The sequence below is a fragment of the Mirounga angustirostris genome, unplaced genomic scaffold (genome assembly GCF_029215605.1).
Source record: "Mirounga angustirostris isolate CCGP_5_RB_7025 unplaced genomic scaffold, mMirAng1.0.hap1 SCAF_2, whole genome shotgun sequence".
In the NCBI taxonomy this organism is placed as follows: Eukaryota; Metazoa; Chordata; class Mammalia; order Carnivora; family Phocidae; genus Mirounga; species Mirounga angustirostris.
Window position 1 is genome coordinate 182,278,528 of NW_026991710.1, and position 16,683 is coordinate 182,295,210.

General features: G+C 37.4%; 1 protein-coding gene across 3 annotated transcripts in view; it reads right to left on the bottom strand.

Annotated features, from left to right (window-relative positions):
* ASAH1 (N-acylsphingosine amidohydrolase 1) overlaps positions 1 to 16,683 on the bottom strand; it is a 48,438-nt gene that overhangs the window by 24,182 nt on the left and 7,573 nt on the right. For all 3 annotated transcript variants that reach the window (XM_045879684.3, XM_045879685.3, XM_045879683.3), the window contains exon 2: positions 3,190 to 3,236. In XM_045879684.3, coding sequence (XP_045735640.1) covers positions 3,190 to 3,236 — 47 coding nt within the window. The remainder of the gene's footprint in view (positions 1 to 3,189; positions 3,237 to 16,683) is intronic.

A 16,683-nucleotide genomic window follows, 5' to 3' on the forward strand; every position in this document is an offset into this window, starting at 1 on the left:
CATCAAGCCCATAACAGAAGATTATAAGGCTCAGGGCTTCACTATCCCCTGCACTAGCCCCTGTAATATTCCTATTTTATCTGTAAGAAAACCCAGTGGCTGGGTGCCTGGGTGGCTCAGTTGGTTAAGCGACTGCCTTCGGCTCAGGTCATGATCCTGGAGTCCCGGGATCGAGTCCCGCATCGGGCTCCCTGCTCAGCAGGGGGTCTGCTTCTCCCTCTGACCCTCTTCCCTCTTGTGCTGTCTCTCACTCTCTCTCTCAAATAAATAAAATCTTTAAAAAAAAAAAAAAAAAGAAAACCCAGTGGCTAAGGATGGAGGTCTGTCCAGGACCTAAGAGTAATAAGTACCACTGTTTTCCCTTGGCATCCTGTTGTTCCCAACCTTTACATGCTACTGATATCCATTCCTACTGAAAGCTAATTTTTCATAGTTTAACTATGCAGTACATTTTTAGTATTCTCGCTGATGAGAATAGCCAATATCTTTTTGCTTTCACTTGGGAACCGCAATACAGCTAGACGATCATATTTATCCCCAGGGTTTCACAGAGTCCCTCTTACTTTTCACAAACCTTAAAAGCTGGGATGATAGAAAGTTTTGGGAAGGCTCTACTTGGTTAAAATATGTAGATGACTTGCTTTTCTATCCCCCCTTCTCAAACTTCTTCACAGGAGATAGCATCCACCTGTTAAAATCTGTAGCCTTAAAAGGATATAAAAATCTCCAAAGTTTAAAAAAAAAAAAAAAAAGCAGTTTGCTCAAATTCAGGTTTGATCCTTAGGGCATCTGATCTCCAAACAAGGACTACACTCGGATCCAGATGATACCCTTTATGATTGTTGACAGGACTTTCTGACCCCTCACGACAATTTGTAACAAACTCTTCGAAGCAAGGCAAGGATTTTCATGACTTCCTGAGCGCTCTTATTTAAAGGATGTGAATGGTAAATACTGTGTGGGGTAGGCTACCGCAACTCCTTTTTGAAATCACTGAGGCAGCACCTTTACCTTTGGTATTTCTACCCAACAGGTTGAAATATATGCCCTTGCTCAAACTTGTCCCTTAGCCAAGGCTAAAGCCACGAACATTTATACCGACAGTCAGTATGCTTTTGGGGCAGTTCATCACTTTGGAGTATTATGGAAACAATGAGACGTCCTCACCCCCAATGGGGATAAGATTAAAAATGGCTCTTATGTCCAAAATGTACTAGATGTCATACTTTTGCCGGCAGCGCTATTAATAAGGTTTTTTGGGCGTACCAGACTTGACTCACTTCCTGGAGGCCAAACAAAACCACCTCACTGGTATTTCCATCAAAAATGCTGTGCTCAAGGAGACCAACAGCCAAACCTCTGTCACAGTCCAAAGGAATGTTCTCCCAGATGATTATTTAGAAAAACTGACAAGAGATACCCAACAATTGACTCTAGAGAGGGAGAAACGATATTGAAAATCTAATAATTGTTGTCTTGATAAAAAGAGACTCTGGTTTGGACCAAATAACTGTCTGGCCCTACCAGCAATTCTAAAATTCCCACTACTTACATGCATTAAACCACTGGTCTACTAACAAAGTGTCAGTATGTACCTGTCCTGTACGTTTACAAATGTACCGTGTGCTCCTCCTGGCTGTGTTCACTACTCTGCTTCCATTGTCTCTTCAAGCAGAGACTTCCAGGAGGCCTATATGACTCTATGTCTGCCTTCACAGGGAAAAGCTCTCTCCTAAGTTGGAATCAGTGCCAACAAATATTTCAGTTGGCTACTTTCAGACCTAGAGTCCTAGTTTACAGCCATCATACAACTTGGAGTTCTGTTACTTCTTCCGCTTTGCGTAATTATTTTAAGTTTTGTATTTTGTTCCCTATCAAACTTTTTAAAAAAACAGTGAACCCAATAAGATGATGCTGGTTCAATGTTTTGAGAAAATCTCCAACACTTAAGACCTTAAGAAGATACAGACTTTGGATGGGAAGTGCCTGAGTATTCTCTCCTAACCTTCCTCATCAACTCAAACGTGGCTTTAAGTGGTTTCCAACTGCTCTGCACCTTCCTCCCTGCACAGAACATGACAAGCAGGAAAGGTCCTTCCTGGAACTGAGGGGAAAAACGACTAGATATGGAAAACTTGACTCTTGATCACTTATGCTTTTAAAGAAAGATTTTTTTTTAATTTTTTTGAAGATATTTTTTTTTAAAGAAAGCTCCACCCCCAACGTGGGGCTTGAACTTGCAACCCAGCAGAAACCCAGAAAGAAAGGAGCCTTGCAAGTTGATAGTACTTTAGATACCACTTTACTACCCCCACAGGAAGAAGAAAGGTGTTCTCTTTTGTTCTGCAGGCTTCCCTCTGGTTTTGCTGTAGCTTGCTTGTCCTGGATTGCAATTCTCTGCTCTTCCCAAGTAAACCCATGTTTGCTGGTAAAACAACTGGCAGTTTTATTTCTAAGGTTAACAGTTTAAAGTTATACTCTCCTTTCCCCTGTCCCGCAGCAAGCTACTTTCAGAGAGAATGAAAGCAGGGCAAAAAAGATTACCCTTCCTTACACCTTTCTCTGCTTTTCCACATTCTGTATCCTCTGGGCTGGTGGGCTATTCTTAAACTTTTCTCATAAACCCATTTAGCCACAAAAGATTTGAAAAGGCCATATATTATATTAAAAATATTAACATTAAATGCACTAAAATATGACACTGGTCCTTCCCTTATGTTTTTTAATCCTGTTTTGTTCTCGACAGCTTTGATTATCATGCCAGGCGTTTATTTCTTGACGGTTTCATATATAAGACCCTACACTTTCTTCCAATATAATCTGGTGGTTTATATTCAGGTACCACAGGAAGTCATGGTTCAGCTCTGCATTTGTCAGGATGAAAAATGCTTGGCAGTTGACAGAATTTACTGGAGAACAGAGATTCTTTTTTTTTCTCTGATTTTGATAGACTAGAAATGGGCATTTTAGTCATGGGGTATTTCAATATTTGTCCAGGGTCTTAGCCAAATATATAACACACAGACCTGAAAAAAAAAAAATCCGTCTCAGAAGAAAAAAAAAATTGTCTCAGGATAGAAGACATGACTTAAATTTTTCTTCATTATTGTCATTTTTATGAGATAATTACATAAGGGAAAAGTTTCCACAAAGGCCAAAGTCAGTTTTGAAGATCTGATGTTTACTCACGTTGGTCCAGAAGGAGGATAGGTTGATTTTCTGCAGTTTTCTGTCCACTAAAAAAAAACAATGAAAATTAAGTTTCAGAAAATAATAAACTGAACAATTTGCAAAAACAGTTAAAGACTGTGTAAACAAAATCAAGCGTGATTTGCCCTTTCAGATCATTACCTCTTAAAAGTCTTTTGCTCCCACGAAAACTTGTAAAATCTCAAACTTAAGGGCATTTTCAGCCTTAATTCAATTTGTACTAGTGCTATAATTTGGATTCTATATTGCAAACATACTGAATAAAGAGGAAATGTTAAGAAAGTAGATGGAAATGTTTATGTCAGATAGGCTGATATATCACTAAGAGTAAAGTAAATCTTGATAGAGTATGATGTCACTTGAATTCATGAGCCAACTCCATTGCAACTGAGATTTGCAACCCAAACCAGATTTTCAGGACACACTGTGCAGGGCCCTTCATAATCTGGCCATACTTTACCTTCCCAGCCTCCTTTCCTGCCACTCCTCCTCTTATCATGCACGGCCACACGCAAACACGTCCCCTGACCTCGGACCCTCCCCTGCCTGTGCATGCACTGTTCCAGTGGCCCAAAATGCCATTTCTCCACCTGATGAACTTTGCACTTTAATTTCTAAGACCCATTTCAAATACTGTCTTTTTGTGAAGTCTTCCTCTACTTCCCATATGAAAACAGTCATATTCTCCTCCATCCTCCCTGAGCACCTGTGCACATCTCTATTACCATAGTTATGACCCTGCATTAAAATTATGTTTCTCTCTTCACCTCCTGTGCTCCAGGAGGTGAATGGCTCCCAACACTGAGACCACTCAGTGAATGAATGAATGAGACTGTTTTAGGGAGAACTGTTGAAGCTTAGTAGCAACATAAAATCAGCTCTTAACATGAAATGGTAAAAGTTCACACAGATTTACGATGTTTTTTATTACTAGTTCAAGATAGCAAGCATGTTTATCTCCTGCTGTAGACCCAATATTGTAAATGTAAAATAATTTTTAAAAAGAAGTAGAAATCCATAGTAAGAGGTGGAATAGGGAAGGAAACTGCTAGAACTATAGTTTGAGCTCAGAAAATATTTCTGCAGCAAAAATTTTGTGGGAATGGAGATGTAACATCTTGCTTTAAATTTTTTTTTGATTAAGTACAGTTGATACACAATGTTACATTAGTTTCAGGTGTATAACATAGCGATTCCACCAACTCTGTATGTTACGCTGTGCTCACTACAGGCTACAATCTGTCACAATATTTTAATAATACCACTCACTATACTCTCTATGCTGTGCCTTTCATCCCTATGACTTATTCATTCCATAATGTATTAACTTTTTATAGTAAAGAAGTGTATAATGTAGCATGACCTAACCTGTGATCCAAACATTAACTATCTAATAACTTTACTACAGTAAAAGTTGCTCATAAGTGCTGTTTTGCCTTGTAATTTTAGACTCAATTCACTAAGAAACAGCACTAAGCATCAGATTATCAGAAACTAATTCAATCATTAGAATTTAAACTCTATTTCTAAAATATTAGAATATAACATATTACATAATATAAAGCACTAATTTGATAATTCAGTATCAAGGTAGCAAAAGCGAATCTCCAAAGCCACTCAATGTTCATAACAGTGGTCGAGGGGGGTTCTTGTTTGGAAAAATTTCAGCCCCTGAGTTTAAAAACCATAGTAAAACTTGACTGTTGCTAACCTAACTCCTGTGTAGAGGTTTGGATATTCAGCATCTTTCTTATAAAAATTCACAGAAATGATAATGGTTAAGTCTACAAGAGGAAAAGGAGTTCATGGTTGATAGTAGTGGTTCATTAACACATGAGAGATTCAAATATTTTCCACAAATTACCTGCCAATCAGCACTATAATAATCACAAGCTGGACACAGCTTGCATTTTCACAAGCTTTGTACATTTGTCCAACTAAGCTTTTGTCTACACCACACATATTCTTACCATTGTCCACTGTTATACAAAATAGCAGATTCCGTTACAGGTCTTACTGAATTACTAAGTTCTCAAGTTCTTTGAGAGCATCCTTGCCTGCAGTTGTTCCATGAGGATATATACAGAGACTAAGTCTTCAGTCTCAGACTTGGCACTGATGCTTTAATAAATAGCAATAACTGATCAGTATCAGTAACTTCAGTATCAATAATTGAGAATCAATTTGCCTTGCTCTTCAACTGATATGGATGTGTCTACCAAAGTCCCAGGTAGCCGTTCTCATCTAAAGGCTAACAGTGCACAACAAATCTTCTCAGGACACGTTCTTTTCTACTGGTGCAATCAAGTGTGATTTCATTAACTCACCACGGCTAAATGCCTTTCCCTGCTTTGCTAACAGATGAGCTATCTTGAAGACTTATTTTGGTTGCAACCTCATTTTGCTTTTAAAAATTTGTAAATAGGGCACCTGGGTGGCTCAGTTGGTTAAGCGACTGCCTTCGGCTCAGGTCATGATCCTGGAGTCCCAGGATTGAGTCCCGCATCGGGCTCCCTGCTTCTCCCTCTGACCCTCTTCCCTCTCGTGCTGTCTCTCATTCTCTCTCTCTCAAATAAATAAATAAAATCTTAAAAAAAATAAAAATTTGTAAATAAATTCTGTGATGAGATATTCTTTTATACTGTCTTATTTTTCTGATCATTTTTTTCCTACGGGTCGGGAATACTGTGCTGACCCCTGAATCGTGCAATGTTGATATGTACTGCATTCCTTCAGCACAATGCTAGACGTGCTCTGTTACCTAATTAACTGCCAAGATAATCCATACTCCACTTTGCATCGAGAGCATAACATCTGAAGTTCCCTTTCTGTGTTTTGACATGATAGGTTTGCACTGATAATTTTTTTAAGGATTAAAATAACATGGTACGTTGATACATGTGGCACTCAAAATGCAGTTGAGTTAAAATTACACAACTATCACTTGCAGCGTGCCAAGCCACAGGCGCCCTGCACCCAGGCTCTGCTCGGCAGGTGCTGTAACGCAAGGCACCCACGGACGGTGGGCAAATACACAAGCGTGGCCACGTTCCAATACAACTCTGTGGATGGACACGGACATGTGCATTCCATGTAATTTTTACATGCCACAAAATATTAATCTTCTTTTGATTTTTCCCTCCCAACTTTTAAAAAATGTCAACACCATTCTTCGCTCGCAGGTCTTACGGAAACAGGCGGCAGGCAGTCCTGGGCCTGCTGACTGAGGGGTGCCCGCCACTGCTGGAAAGCAGGACAGCCGTACAAGCTGTCCGGGTTCTTCCTAGACGACTTTTTCAGTTTCTTTAGAGGAAAACCCTTGGAGGCGCTGTGTATGTGTGAAACAAAGAGAGAGGAGAAAGAGACTGTGTGTGTTTCGTTTTCTGCCGAGTGATAATGCCATATGCAGTTTTGTATGCAGAGGTCAGGATGGGGTTATTTTCTGTTTGTTTGACTCTCCTTTCATCCTCATTTAATGTCCTTATAATACCCTCCAGAATAATTGCCACTCTGAGCCAGGAACCTCTTCAAGGAGCTCCTTTCTTCACAACAGCTGCTTCTGCTTTTGTCTTATCAGCCAATACTCCTGCATCTACTACCTAACTACCAAAAATTAACTGAAAGTGCCTCAGAGACAGAGTCATTTAAAATCATATGCTCGGGGGGACTTTATTATACTAATAAAAGTATTCTGCATTATAATAGCACTAGGATGCAACATATATCATCATAGAAACCCGACTGTGTAAAAGTTTTAAGATTTCCGGTTACCTGTTTAAGAAAATCTAAAGTGAAAATATTTAGGTAGTGAAATTATGCACAGGTTACCTCTCATAATTCAAGGCATACATAGAAGGGCAGTCAAGGGGCGCCTGGGTGGCTCCGTCAGTTAAGCGGCTGCCTTCTGCTCAGGTCATGATTTCAGGGTCCTGGGATCGAGCCCCACATGGGGCTCCCTGCTCAGCAGAGAGTCTGCTTCTCCCTCTCCCTCTGCCTCTCCCCCTGCTTGTGCTCTCTCTCTCAAATGAATAAATAAAACCTTAAAAAAAAAATCATATGCTCATTTACTTATGTCGTATTTGGCAGCACTTAGTTGTCTTAGTTTCCTATGACTGCTGTAACTAATTACCATGAACGTAATAGCTTAAAACAACACAAATTTATTATGTTATAGCTCTGGAGGTCAGAATCTAAAGTGGGTCTGCAGGACTGTGTTCCCTCTGGGGCTCTAAGGCGGAATCTGTTTCCCTGACTTTTCTAGCTTCTAGAGGTCGCCTACATTCTTTGGCTTGTGGCCCCTTCCTCCAACCTCAAAGCCAGGAGCACAGCATCTTTTCTCTAACCTCCTGCCTCCCTCTTACAGGGATCTCTGTGATTATATTGGGCTCCTCTGGGTAATCCAGTATAATGTCCCCTGTTCAAGCTCCTTTACTAAATCGCATCTGCAAAGTCCCCTTTGCCACAAAAGGAATATATTCACAGTTTCTCAGGATTAGGACATGGGCATCTTTGGGAAGCTATTACTCATCCTACAACACTATCCATACAAAAAGACACTGCTGACTATGACAAAAAGACCATGTAAAATCTCATTGCAGATCAGGAATAACATATAAACATTTGCTATCAATTTGGAACACTAATCCTGAATCCCAATAAGCAAAATCCCAATTTCCATAAGAAATTAATTCTTCTCATTAGTAGACCTATATTACAAAAAAATGTATCAACCTGTTAATTTACTTTCATCAATAAAAAATTTTTGGAAATATATGTTATACATATATAACACCTACATAATATCCTTGATTTGCCTCTTAGCCCACAATGCCTAAAAGATATACTACCTAGCCCTGTACAAAAAAGGTGAATGACTCCTGCCTGAGAGTAAAGGCCTCCTAGTCTAATATTTAGGCACAAAGAAAACAAATGAAAAAGAACCTAACTGAAAAATATTCAATAATTTAAGGAACAGAAAAAAAAAAATAATGTAAGATAATGATCAGTTTCAACATTCCTGATTACTCTGCTAGTAACCTCAAGAAAAATTCAATATATTATACCTATAAAACAAGAACAAGATGGTATGGAAAAAAGGTAAACCAAATAATTAAAAACATAACTGCTGAAATAAAAAGATAGAAAAGTAAAGGTGAGAAAATCTGTCTTAGAATAAAAAAATATATATAGAAAACACAAGAAAGGTATTTATCCAAAGGATATAAACACAGTGATTTGAAGGGGCACCTGCACCCCAATGTTTGTAGCAGCAATGTCCACAATAGCCAAAATATGCAAAGAGCCCAGATGTCCACTGATAGATGAATGGATAAAGAAGATGAGGCATATATACAAAATGGAATATTACTCAGCCACCAAAAAGAATGAACTCTTGCCATTTGCAATGATGTGGATGGAACTAGAGGATATTATGCTAAGTGAGATAGAGAAAGATAAATACCATAAAGATTTCTCTCATATGTGGAATTTAAAAAACAAAACAGATGAACACAGGGGAAGGGAAAGGAAAATAAGATGAAAACTGAAAGGAAGACAAACCATAAAAGATGCTGAACTCTAGGAAACAAACTGAGGGTTGCTGGAGGGTGTTGGGTGAGGGGAAGGGATAACTGGATGATGGGCATTAAGGAGGGCACTTGATGTAATGAACACTGGGTGTTATATGCAACTGATGAATCACTAAATTCTCCCTCTGAAACTAATAATACAATATATGTTAACTAAATTGAGTTTAAATAATAAAAAAAAGAAACACAGGAAAAATAATAAGATAAACCACAGGAGAAAAAAAAAAAATAGAAAGGTTTATAAAATCACTACATGGGGTCCAACATCTGACTAATAGGATTTCCAGAAAGAGAAAGCACAGAAAATAAAGGAGAGGAAATTATGAAAGAAGTAATATAAGAAATTTTGCTAGAGCTGAATGGAGATGTGTTTTAAAATGGAAAGGCCTACTGATTACTCAAAAAAAAAAAAAAAACTGAAAAAAATAAAAGAGCTTTCAGTGAGACACATTACTGTGCTATTTCAGACATAAAGAATAAAGACAAAAAACATAAAAGCTTCTAGCACTGGGCAGGGGAGGGGGTCCTACAAAAGAATAAGAATTACACACCCATCAGACTTCTCAACAGCTACATGAATGCTAGAAGAGAGTGACACCATCATTTCCTTGGCAGGAAATTAATTTCAAACTAGAATTTTATAACTGGTCAAGGCACTCATCAATTTTGGGATTTAAATGGAGTCTTCTATTATAAGTCATGGCAAGGACACAGAAAGTGTACCTCCCACATATTATTTCTTAACAAGTTACTTCAAGATATATTCTACCAAAATAAAGGAGTAAACCAAGTAAAAGACAGAACAGGATCCCAAAAGAATGGCTCCAACATACACGGTAAAGGGAACCCTTAGAAATTACACTCCCAACAGACACGAAGAAACAGGTGTCCTAAAAAGCGGGACTCCACAGAAAAAACTGTATGGTTGAAAGGCTGGAAGAACTTGAGGCTACAAGAGAAGCACAGACTTTATGAACAAAAGAAAAACAACTAGAAACTACAGGAAGAAACTGCAGCATCAGAAAAATATGGTACAAATAAAAACAAATTGGTCCCAGCTAGATTAGGAATTAAATAGGTTTTTAAGAATGGACACAATAAATATTGAGAGAATAAATCGAAGGTTGAATAATATACATAATATAAGTAGAATGGGGGCACCTGGGTGGCTCAGTTGGTTAAGCACCCAACTCTTGATTTCAGCTCAGGTCATGACTCGGGGTCAGGAGATCGAGCCCTGCATAGGGCTCTGCACTCAGTGTGGAGTCTGCTTAAGATTCTCTTTCTATCTCTCCCTCTCTTCACCCCCTGCTCTCTCTCAAAAAAAAAAAAAAAAAAAAATACAGTCAGGATGGCATAGGTTTGGTTTCTTCTAATGACAAAAAAATGAAAAGAAAGCAATTAGAAATTCCAAGGAAAAAAATCTGTACAAGAATGCCATGATATAAACATGAAGCAAACTAAAACGTGTCATGAGTATGAATGTCGAAGAAAACATATTTGAATATTCTTTCAGTGTCATTAGAGTTGTGGCTTTAGAATTATAGAAAAGGAAATATAGTCAGCACACTGAGCAATAACCATTACAAGTCATACTTCTTTAAACATTGTTTACTGTTCCCATTTTTTAAAAGGGAATATACAGACAAAGCATGAATGACTCAATTACAATTATGTTATTGATGCTGACTATGCAAAAGTATATAGAAATGAAGAAGAGAAGGTAGAAAAAAGAGGGATGGGTCAAGGATGTCCACGTGCACCACTTCAATACTGTGCTAGAGTATCTAGCCAGAGCAATTAGGCAAGAAAACAGAAAGGATCCAAACTGGAAAAGAAGTAAAACCGTCTTATTTTCAGATGATATAATCAATCTCTCTCTCTCTCTTTATATATATATATATATATAAAACCCCTAATAAATCCACTAAAAACTTTTAAAAAATAATAAATGAATTCAGCAAGTTTGGAGGATACAAGATCAATGTACAAAATCAATTCCATACAGTAGCAATGAGCAAACTGAAAATGAAATTAAGAAAACAGTTCTACTTAAAATAGCATCAAAGAGAATATGATACTTAGTAATAAATTTAACCAAAGAAGTGCAAGACTTGTACACTGAAATTATAAAACATTGTAAAAAGAAATTTAAAGACCTAAATAAATGGAAGACATACATGTTCATAGACCAGAAGGCTTAATACTGTTAAGACGGCAATACTCACTAAACTAACCCACAGATTTGATGCAATACCTATTTAAATCCCATCTGGCTTCTTTGCAGAAAGACAAGTGACCCTAAAATTCATATGGCAATTCAAGGAACACATAATAGCCAAAACGGTCTTGAAAAAGACCAACAAAGTTGGAAGACTGACACCTCCTAATTTGAAACTTACTATAAAAGCAACAGTAAGCAAGACACTGCAGTATCAGCATAAAGACAAATCAATGGAATAGAATTGAGAGTCCAAGAAATAAACCCTCACATTTATGCAAACTGAAAATCATGTTTGATAAGAGGCCTATATCTAGAATATATAAATATCTTAAAGTTCAATAAGAAAAAGACAACTTAATTAAAAAATAGGCAAAGGATTTGAATAGACATTTCTCCAAAGAAGATGTAAGTCAATAAACATATGAAAAGATGCCAAATGTCATTTGCCAACAGGGAAATGCAAATCAAAACCACAAGGAGATACCACTTCACAGTAACTAAGATGGCAATAATAATAATAATAATAAAATAAGCGTTAGCATGGATGTGGAGAAACTGGAACCTTCATTCAATGTTGGTGGAAATGTAAAACAGTGCAGCTGCTTTGGAAAACTGGCCCTCTCTCAGTTAAACATATAATTATCATGTGACCCCACAATTCTGCTCCTAGGTATAAACTGAAAAGATATGAAAACATGTGTCCACACAAAAAAACCTACACAAATACAAAAGTTCATAGCATCATTACTCACAATACCAAAATTGGAAACAACCCAAATGTCCATTAACTGATGAATGGATGATCAAAATGTGGTATAGCCATACAATGGACGTTATTCCATCATAAACAGAAATGAAGTATTGCTACATGCTACAGTGTGGATGAACCTTGAAAACACTATGCTAAGTGAAGGAAGCCAATCACAAAGAACCACATATTTTATGATTCCCTTTATGTGAAACGTCCAGAAAGGACAAATCCACAGAGACAGAAAGTATACAAGTGATTACTGAGGGCTGAGGGGTAGGTTTCAGGTTTAGGGCTAAGGGATAAGAGGTTTCTTTTGGGGATGATGAAAGTGTTCTAAAATTGACTGGAGAAACTGTTGCACAACTCTGTGAATATACTGAAGCCATTAAACTGTATAGTTCTAGGGGGTAAACTGTATAATATATCAGTTATATCTCAAAACTGTTAAAAAAAAAAAAAGATGCAGGAAAGATGGTCCAAGGAAGCTAAATTTTTATCCATCATTGCAGTATTAGAGTAGACAATGCCTAAAGTTGATTGAGACAAATTAAGCATAAACATATCAAAGTAATATTCATAAAAATAACCAGGAGTGAATAAAAACTTCTAGCCCCCAATATGGCATGAGCACCAATTAATTAAAACAGACTGAGCTGCAAACTACTAGTATGATAGTAAACACAGGTTCTGCCTGAATATCACCTGAGTACAAATAGTTAAAAGTATTCACTTCTAGGGAAGGGTAATGGGGGTAGAAAGAATGAAGCAGGAAACTTGATTTTCATCATAAGCCTATCTATATCATTAGATTTTCTTTATGTACACTTCGATACAAACTTTAAAACATTAAATTTAAAAATTGCATAATTTCATTTATGTGGAAGATTTTCAAGGAATGATTCTCTGAAGTTATATTTAAGTGTCTGTAACTGTCATTATCTAAAATTATTTTAAAATAACAACATATAGAGCAAGGACAGGAAGATGGTGGCAGAGTGGGAGGCCCCTAGGCTCTCCTCATCCCATGAATACAACTAAATAACTACCAAATCATCCTATATACCTCAGAAATTGACCTCAAAACTGGTAGAACAAACTCCACAACTAAAAGCAGAAAAGAGGCCACAGTGAAGAAGGTAGGAAGTGCAGAGATGTGATATGGGAGAGAAACAGATCATGACTGCTGCAGTGGGGAGGGAGGCAGGGTCGCAGAGAAGGATAAGGGACAGACTAGCACATGGGGAGTACAAGGGAAAATGAAACCCCCATAGCAATTGCCTTGGAAAGTGAGAGGGGTCAAATTTCATAATTTCTGGAAACTAGTGGGGCTTAAAGCCTGGAGTTTTAAAGATCAGAAGGGTTGGCTGGAATAGATCCAGAGAGCATTGTGTAGCTCTTGGAGAGAAGGCAGGCAAACAATCCACAGTGTGTGGAAATAGTGATCTGAAGAGCACCTGGGGCCATGGGAAGGGGGTTATTTGTTCCTCTCCAAGCTTATCCCAGAGAGACAGCATTCACGAAGAGACCACTGCAGGAACAAAGGCACTGGCTGGCCATTTCCATGCCCATCAACATAAACACAGGGCCACCTTCAGGAACCAGCCCTGTACCCACACTCATTACTTAACATGCTTAGACCAAGTGGAACACACTGCCTGCCCCCTCCAGTCACACTTGCCTCAGTCCCAGCACAGTGGTTCCTTTCCCCCAGAAGACTGGCTCAAACTCCTGCTCACACTGAGTATCCGGACATGGGAGTTTTGCAGAGCTTCTGTTCCAGCTGGGGTGGCAACAGTCTCATTTCACAAATAGACCAGATCACACCTAGTTAAAATGCACCACAATTAGGGCAGGAACCAAACCATGCCCACAAGAGGCAAAGAGACCTCTGCAGACAAGTGGCCTGACAGATAAAGCGTCCAGGACACAACAGCAGAACACAAGCAACATACACTGGAAACACTCCCAGAAGCACCAGGCTCTGGGGAAACAAGGGACACCATATGGCAGGGCACTATAGGACCTCTTCTTCGTAAGGCCATTTTCCTCAAGAACAGGAGATGCTGACTTTCCCAACACACAGAAGCAGGCACAGAGACTTGGACAAAATGAGTAGACAGAGAAACTTAACCCAAATGAAAGAATAGGACAAGGCCACAGCCAGAGATCTAAGCTGAACACATATAAGTAACATGCTTGATAGAGAATTTAAAGTAACGATCATAAGGATACCCACTGGAATTGAGAAAGGAGTGGAAGACTTGAATGAGACCCTTAACACACACATAAGGAATAACATAGCAGAGATAAAGGGTACAATAAGTGAAATGATAAACACATTGATGAAATGAACATCAGGATGGAAGATGCAGAGGAATGAATTTAGTGATCTAGAAGACAGAGGAATGGAAAATAATCAAGATGAACAAAAGAGACAAAATATGCAATACAAGAAAAGATTTAGGGAACTCAGTGACTCCATCAAGTGTAATAATATTTATATTAAAGGACTTCCAAAAGAAAAAGAGAGAAAAAAGGGGATAGGAAATTTATTTGAAGAAATAATAGCTGAAAACTTTCCTAATCTGGGGAAGAACAGATATCCAGATCCAGAAGGCACAGAGAACTCCCATCAAAATCAAGAAAAGCAGACCCACATCAGGACATATTGTAATTAAATTGGCAAAATATAGTGATAAGGAAAAAAAATTTAAAAACATGAAGACAAAAGGCGGCAGTAACTTACAAGGGGAAACCCATAAAGCCAGCAGGAGATTTTTCAGCAGAAAGTTCCAAACCAGAAGAAAGTGGCATGATATACCTCCAAAGTGCTGAACGGGAAAAATTGGCAACCACGAATACTGTCTCCAGCAAGCCTATATCATTCAGAATAGAAGGAGAGAGAAAAAATTTCCCAAACAAAAACTAAACTGAAGGAGATTGTGACCATTAAACCAGCTCTGCAAGAAATATTAGAGGGGACTCTTAGAGTAGAAAGGAGAGACCAAAAGTGACAGTATAAAGGTAGGAAACATAAAAGCAATAAAAATGAATATTTCTGTAAAAAATCAGTCAAGGAACTCACAAAATAAAAGGATAAAAGATTTAACAACATATACCTAAAACATGGGGAGGAGAGGAGTAATGAATGAATTCAAACTTAAAGGACCATCCATTTAATACAGACTGCCATATGCAAAGGAGGTTATATATAAACCTAATGGGAATTATATATTAAAAAACCACTAATAAACATGCAAAGAATAAAGACAAAGGAATCCAAATATATCACTAAAGAAAATCAGCAAACCATGAAAGAGAGAAATAAAGAAAGGATCAGAGAAAAGCTTGAGAAACAAGCATAAAACAAATAATAAAATGATAATACTTATCTATCAATAATTACTTTGAATATAAATAGATTAAATACTTCAATCAAAAGACACAGGGTGATAGAACGAATAAAAAAGAATCAAGACTTCATCTATATACTGCCTACAAGAGACTCATTTTCGACATAAAGACACCTGCAGATTGAAAGTCAGGGAACGGACAAATATCTACCATGCAAATGGATGTCAAACGAAAGCCAGAGTAGCAATAGTCCTATCAGACAAACTAGAGTTTAAAACAAAGACTAACAAGAGGACAAAGAAGGACACTATATAATCATGAAGGGGACAATCCAACAAGAAGATATAACAACTGTACATATTTATGTACCCAAATACATAAAACAGCTAATAACAAACACAAAGGAACTAATATAATAATACAATAATGGCAGGGAACTTTAACACACCACTTACTTCAACGGACAGATCATCTAAACAGAAAATCAACAAGTAAACAGTACTTTGAATGACATGCTGGAACAGATGGATTTAACAGATATAGTCAGAACATTCCATCCTAAAACAGCAGAATACACATTTTCAAGTGCACATGGAACACTTTCCAGAACATATCACATATTAGCCCATTAAGCAAGCCTCAACAAATTCAAGAAGACCAAAGTCATATCATGCACCTTTTCTGACCACAATGCTATGAAATTAGTAGTCAATTACAAGAAAAATCTGCAAAGAGCACAAATACACGAGGTTAAATATCATGCTACTAAAAAATGAATGGTCAACCATGAAATAAAAGAGAAAATAAAAAAGTACATGGAAACAAATGAAAATGAAAATGAAAACAAAATGGTCCAAAACCTTTGGAATGCAGCAAAAGCAGTTCTAAGAGGGCAGTTTATAGTAATACAGACCTACCTCAAGAAGCAAGAAAAATCTCAAACAAATAATCTAACAACCTAACCTTACACCTGAAGGAGCTAGAAAAAGAACAACAAGCAAAACTCAAAACCAGCAGAAGGAAGGAAATAATAAAGATTACGGCATAAATAAATGATATAAAAACTAAAAACAAAAACCCAACATATCAATGAAATCAGGAGCTGGTTCTTTGAAAAAAAAAATCAATAAAATTGATAAACCTCTAACCAGACTTATCAAGAAAAAAAGGGAAAGAACTCAGATAAATAAAATCACAATGAGATAGGAGAAATAACAACACACCACAAAAATACAAACAATTATAGAAGAATATTGTGAAAAACTTTATGCCAACAAATTGGATAACCTAGAAGAAATGGATACATTCCTAGAAACATATAAACTACCAAAACTGAAGCAGGAGGAAATACAAAATTTGAACAGACTGATGATAAGCAGCAAAGAAACTGAGTCAGTAATCAAAAAACTCCAAACAAACAAAAATCCAGGATCAGATGGCTTCACAGGGAATTCTACCAAACATTTAAAGAAGCATTACTACCTATTCTCAAACTATTCTAAAAAGTAGAATAGGAAGGAAAACTTCCAAATTCATTCTATGATGCCAGCATTACC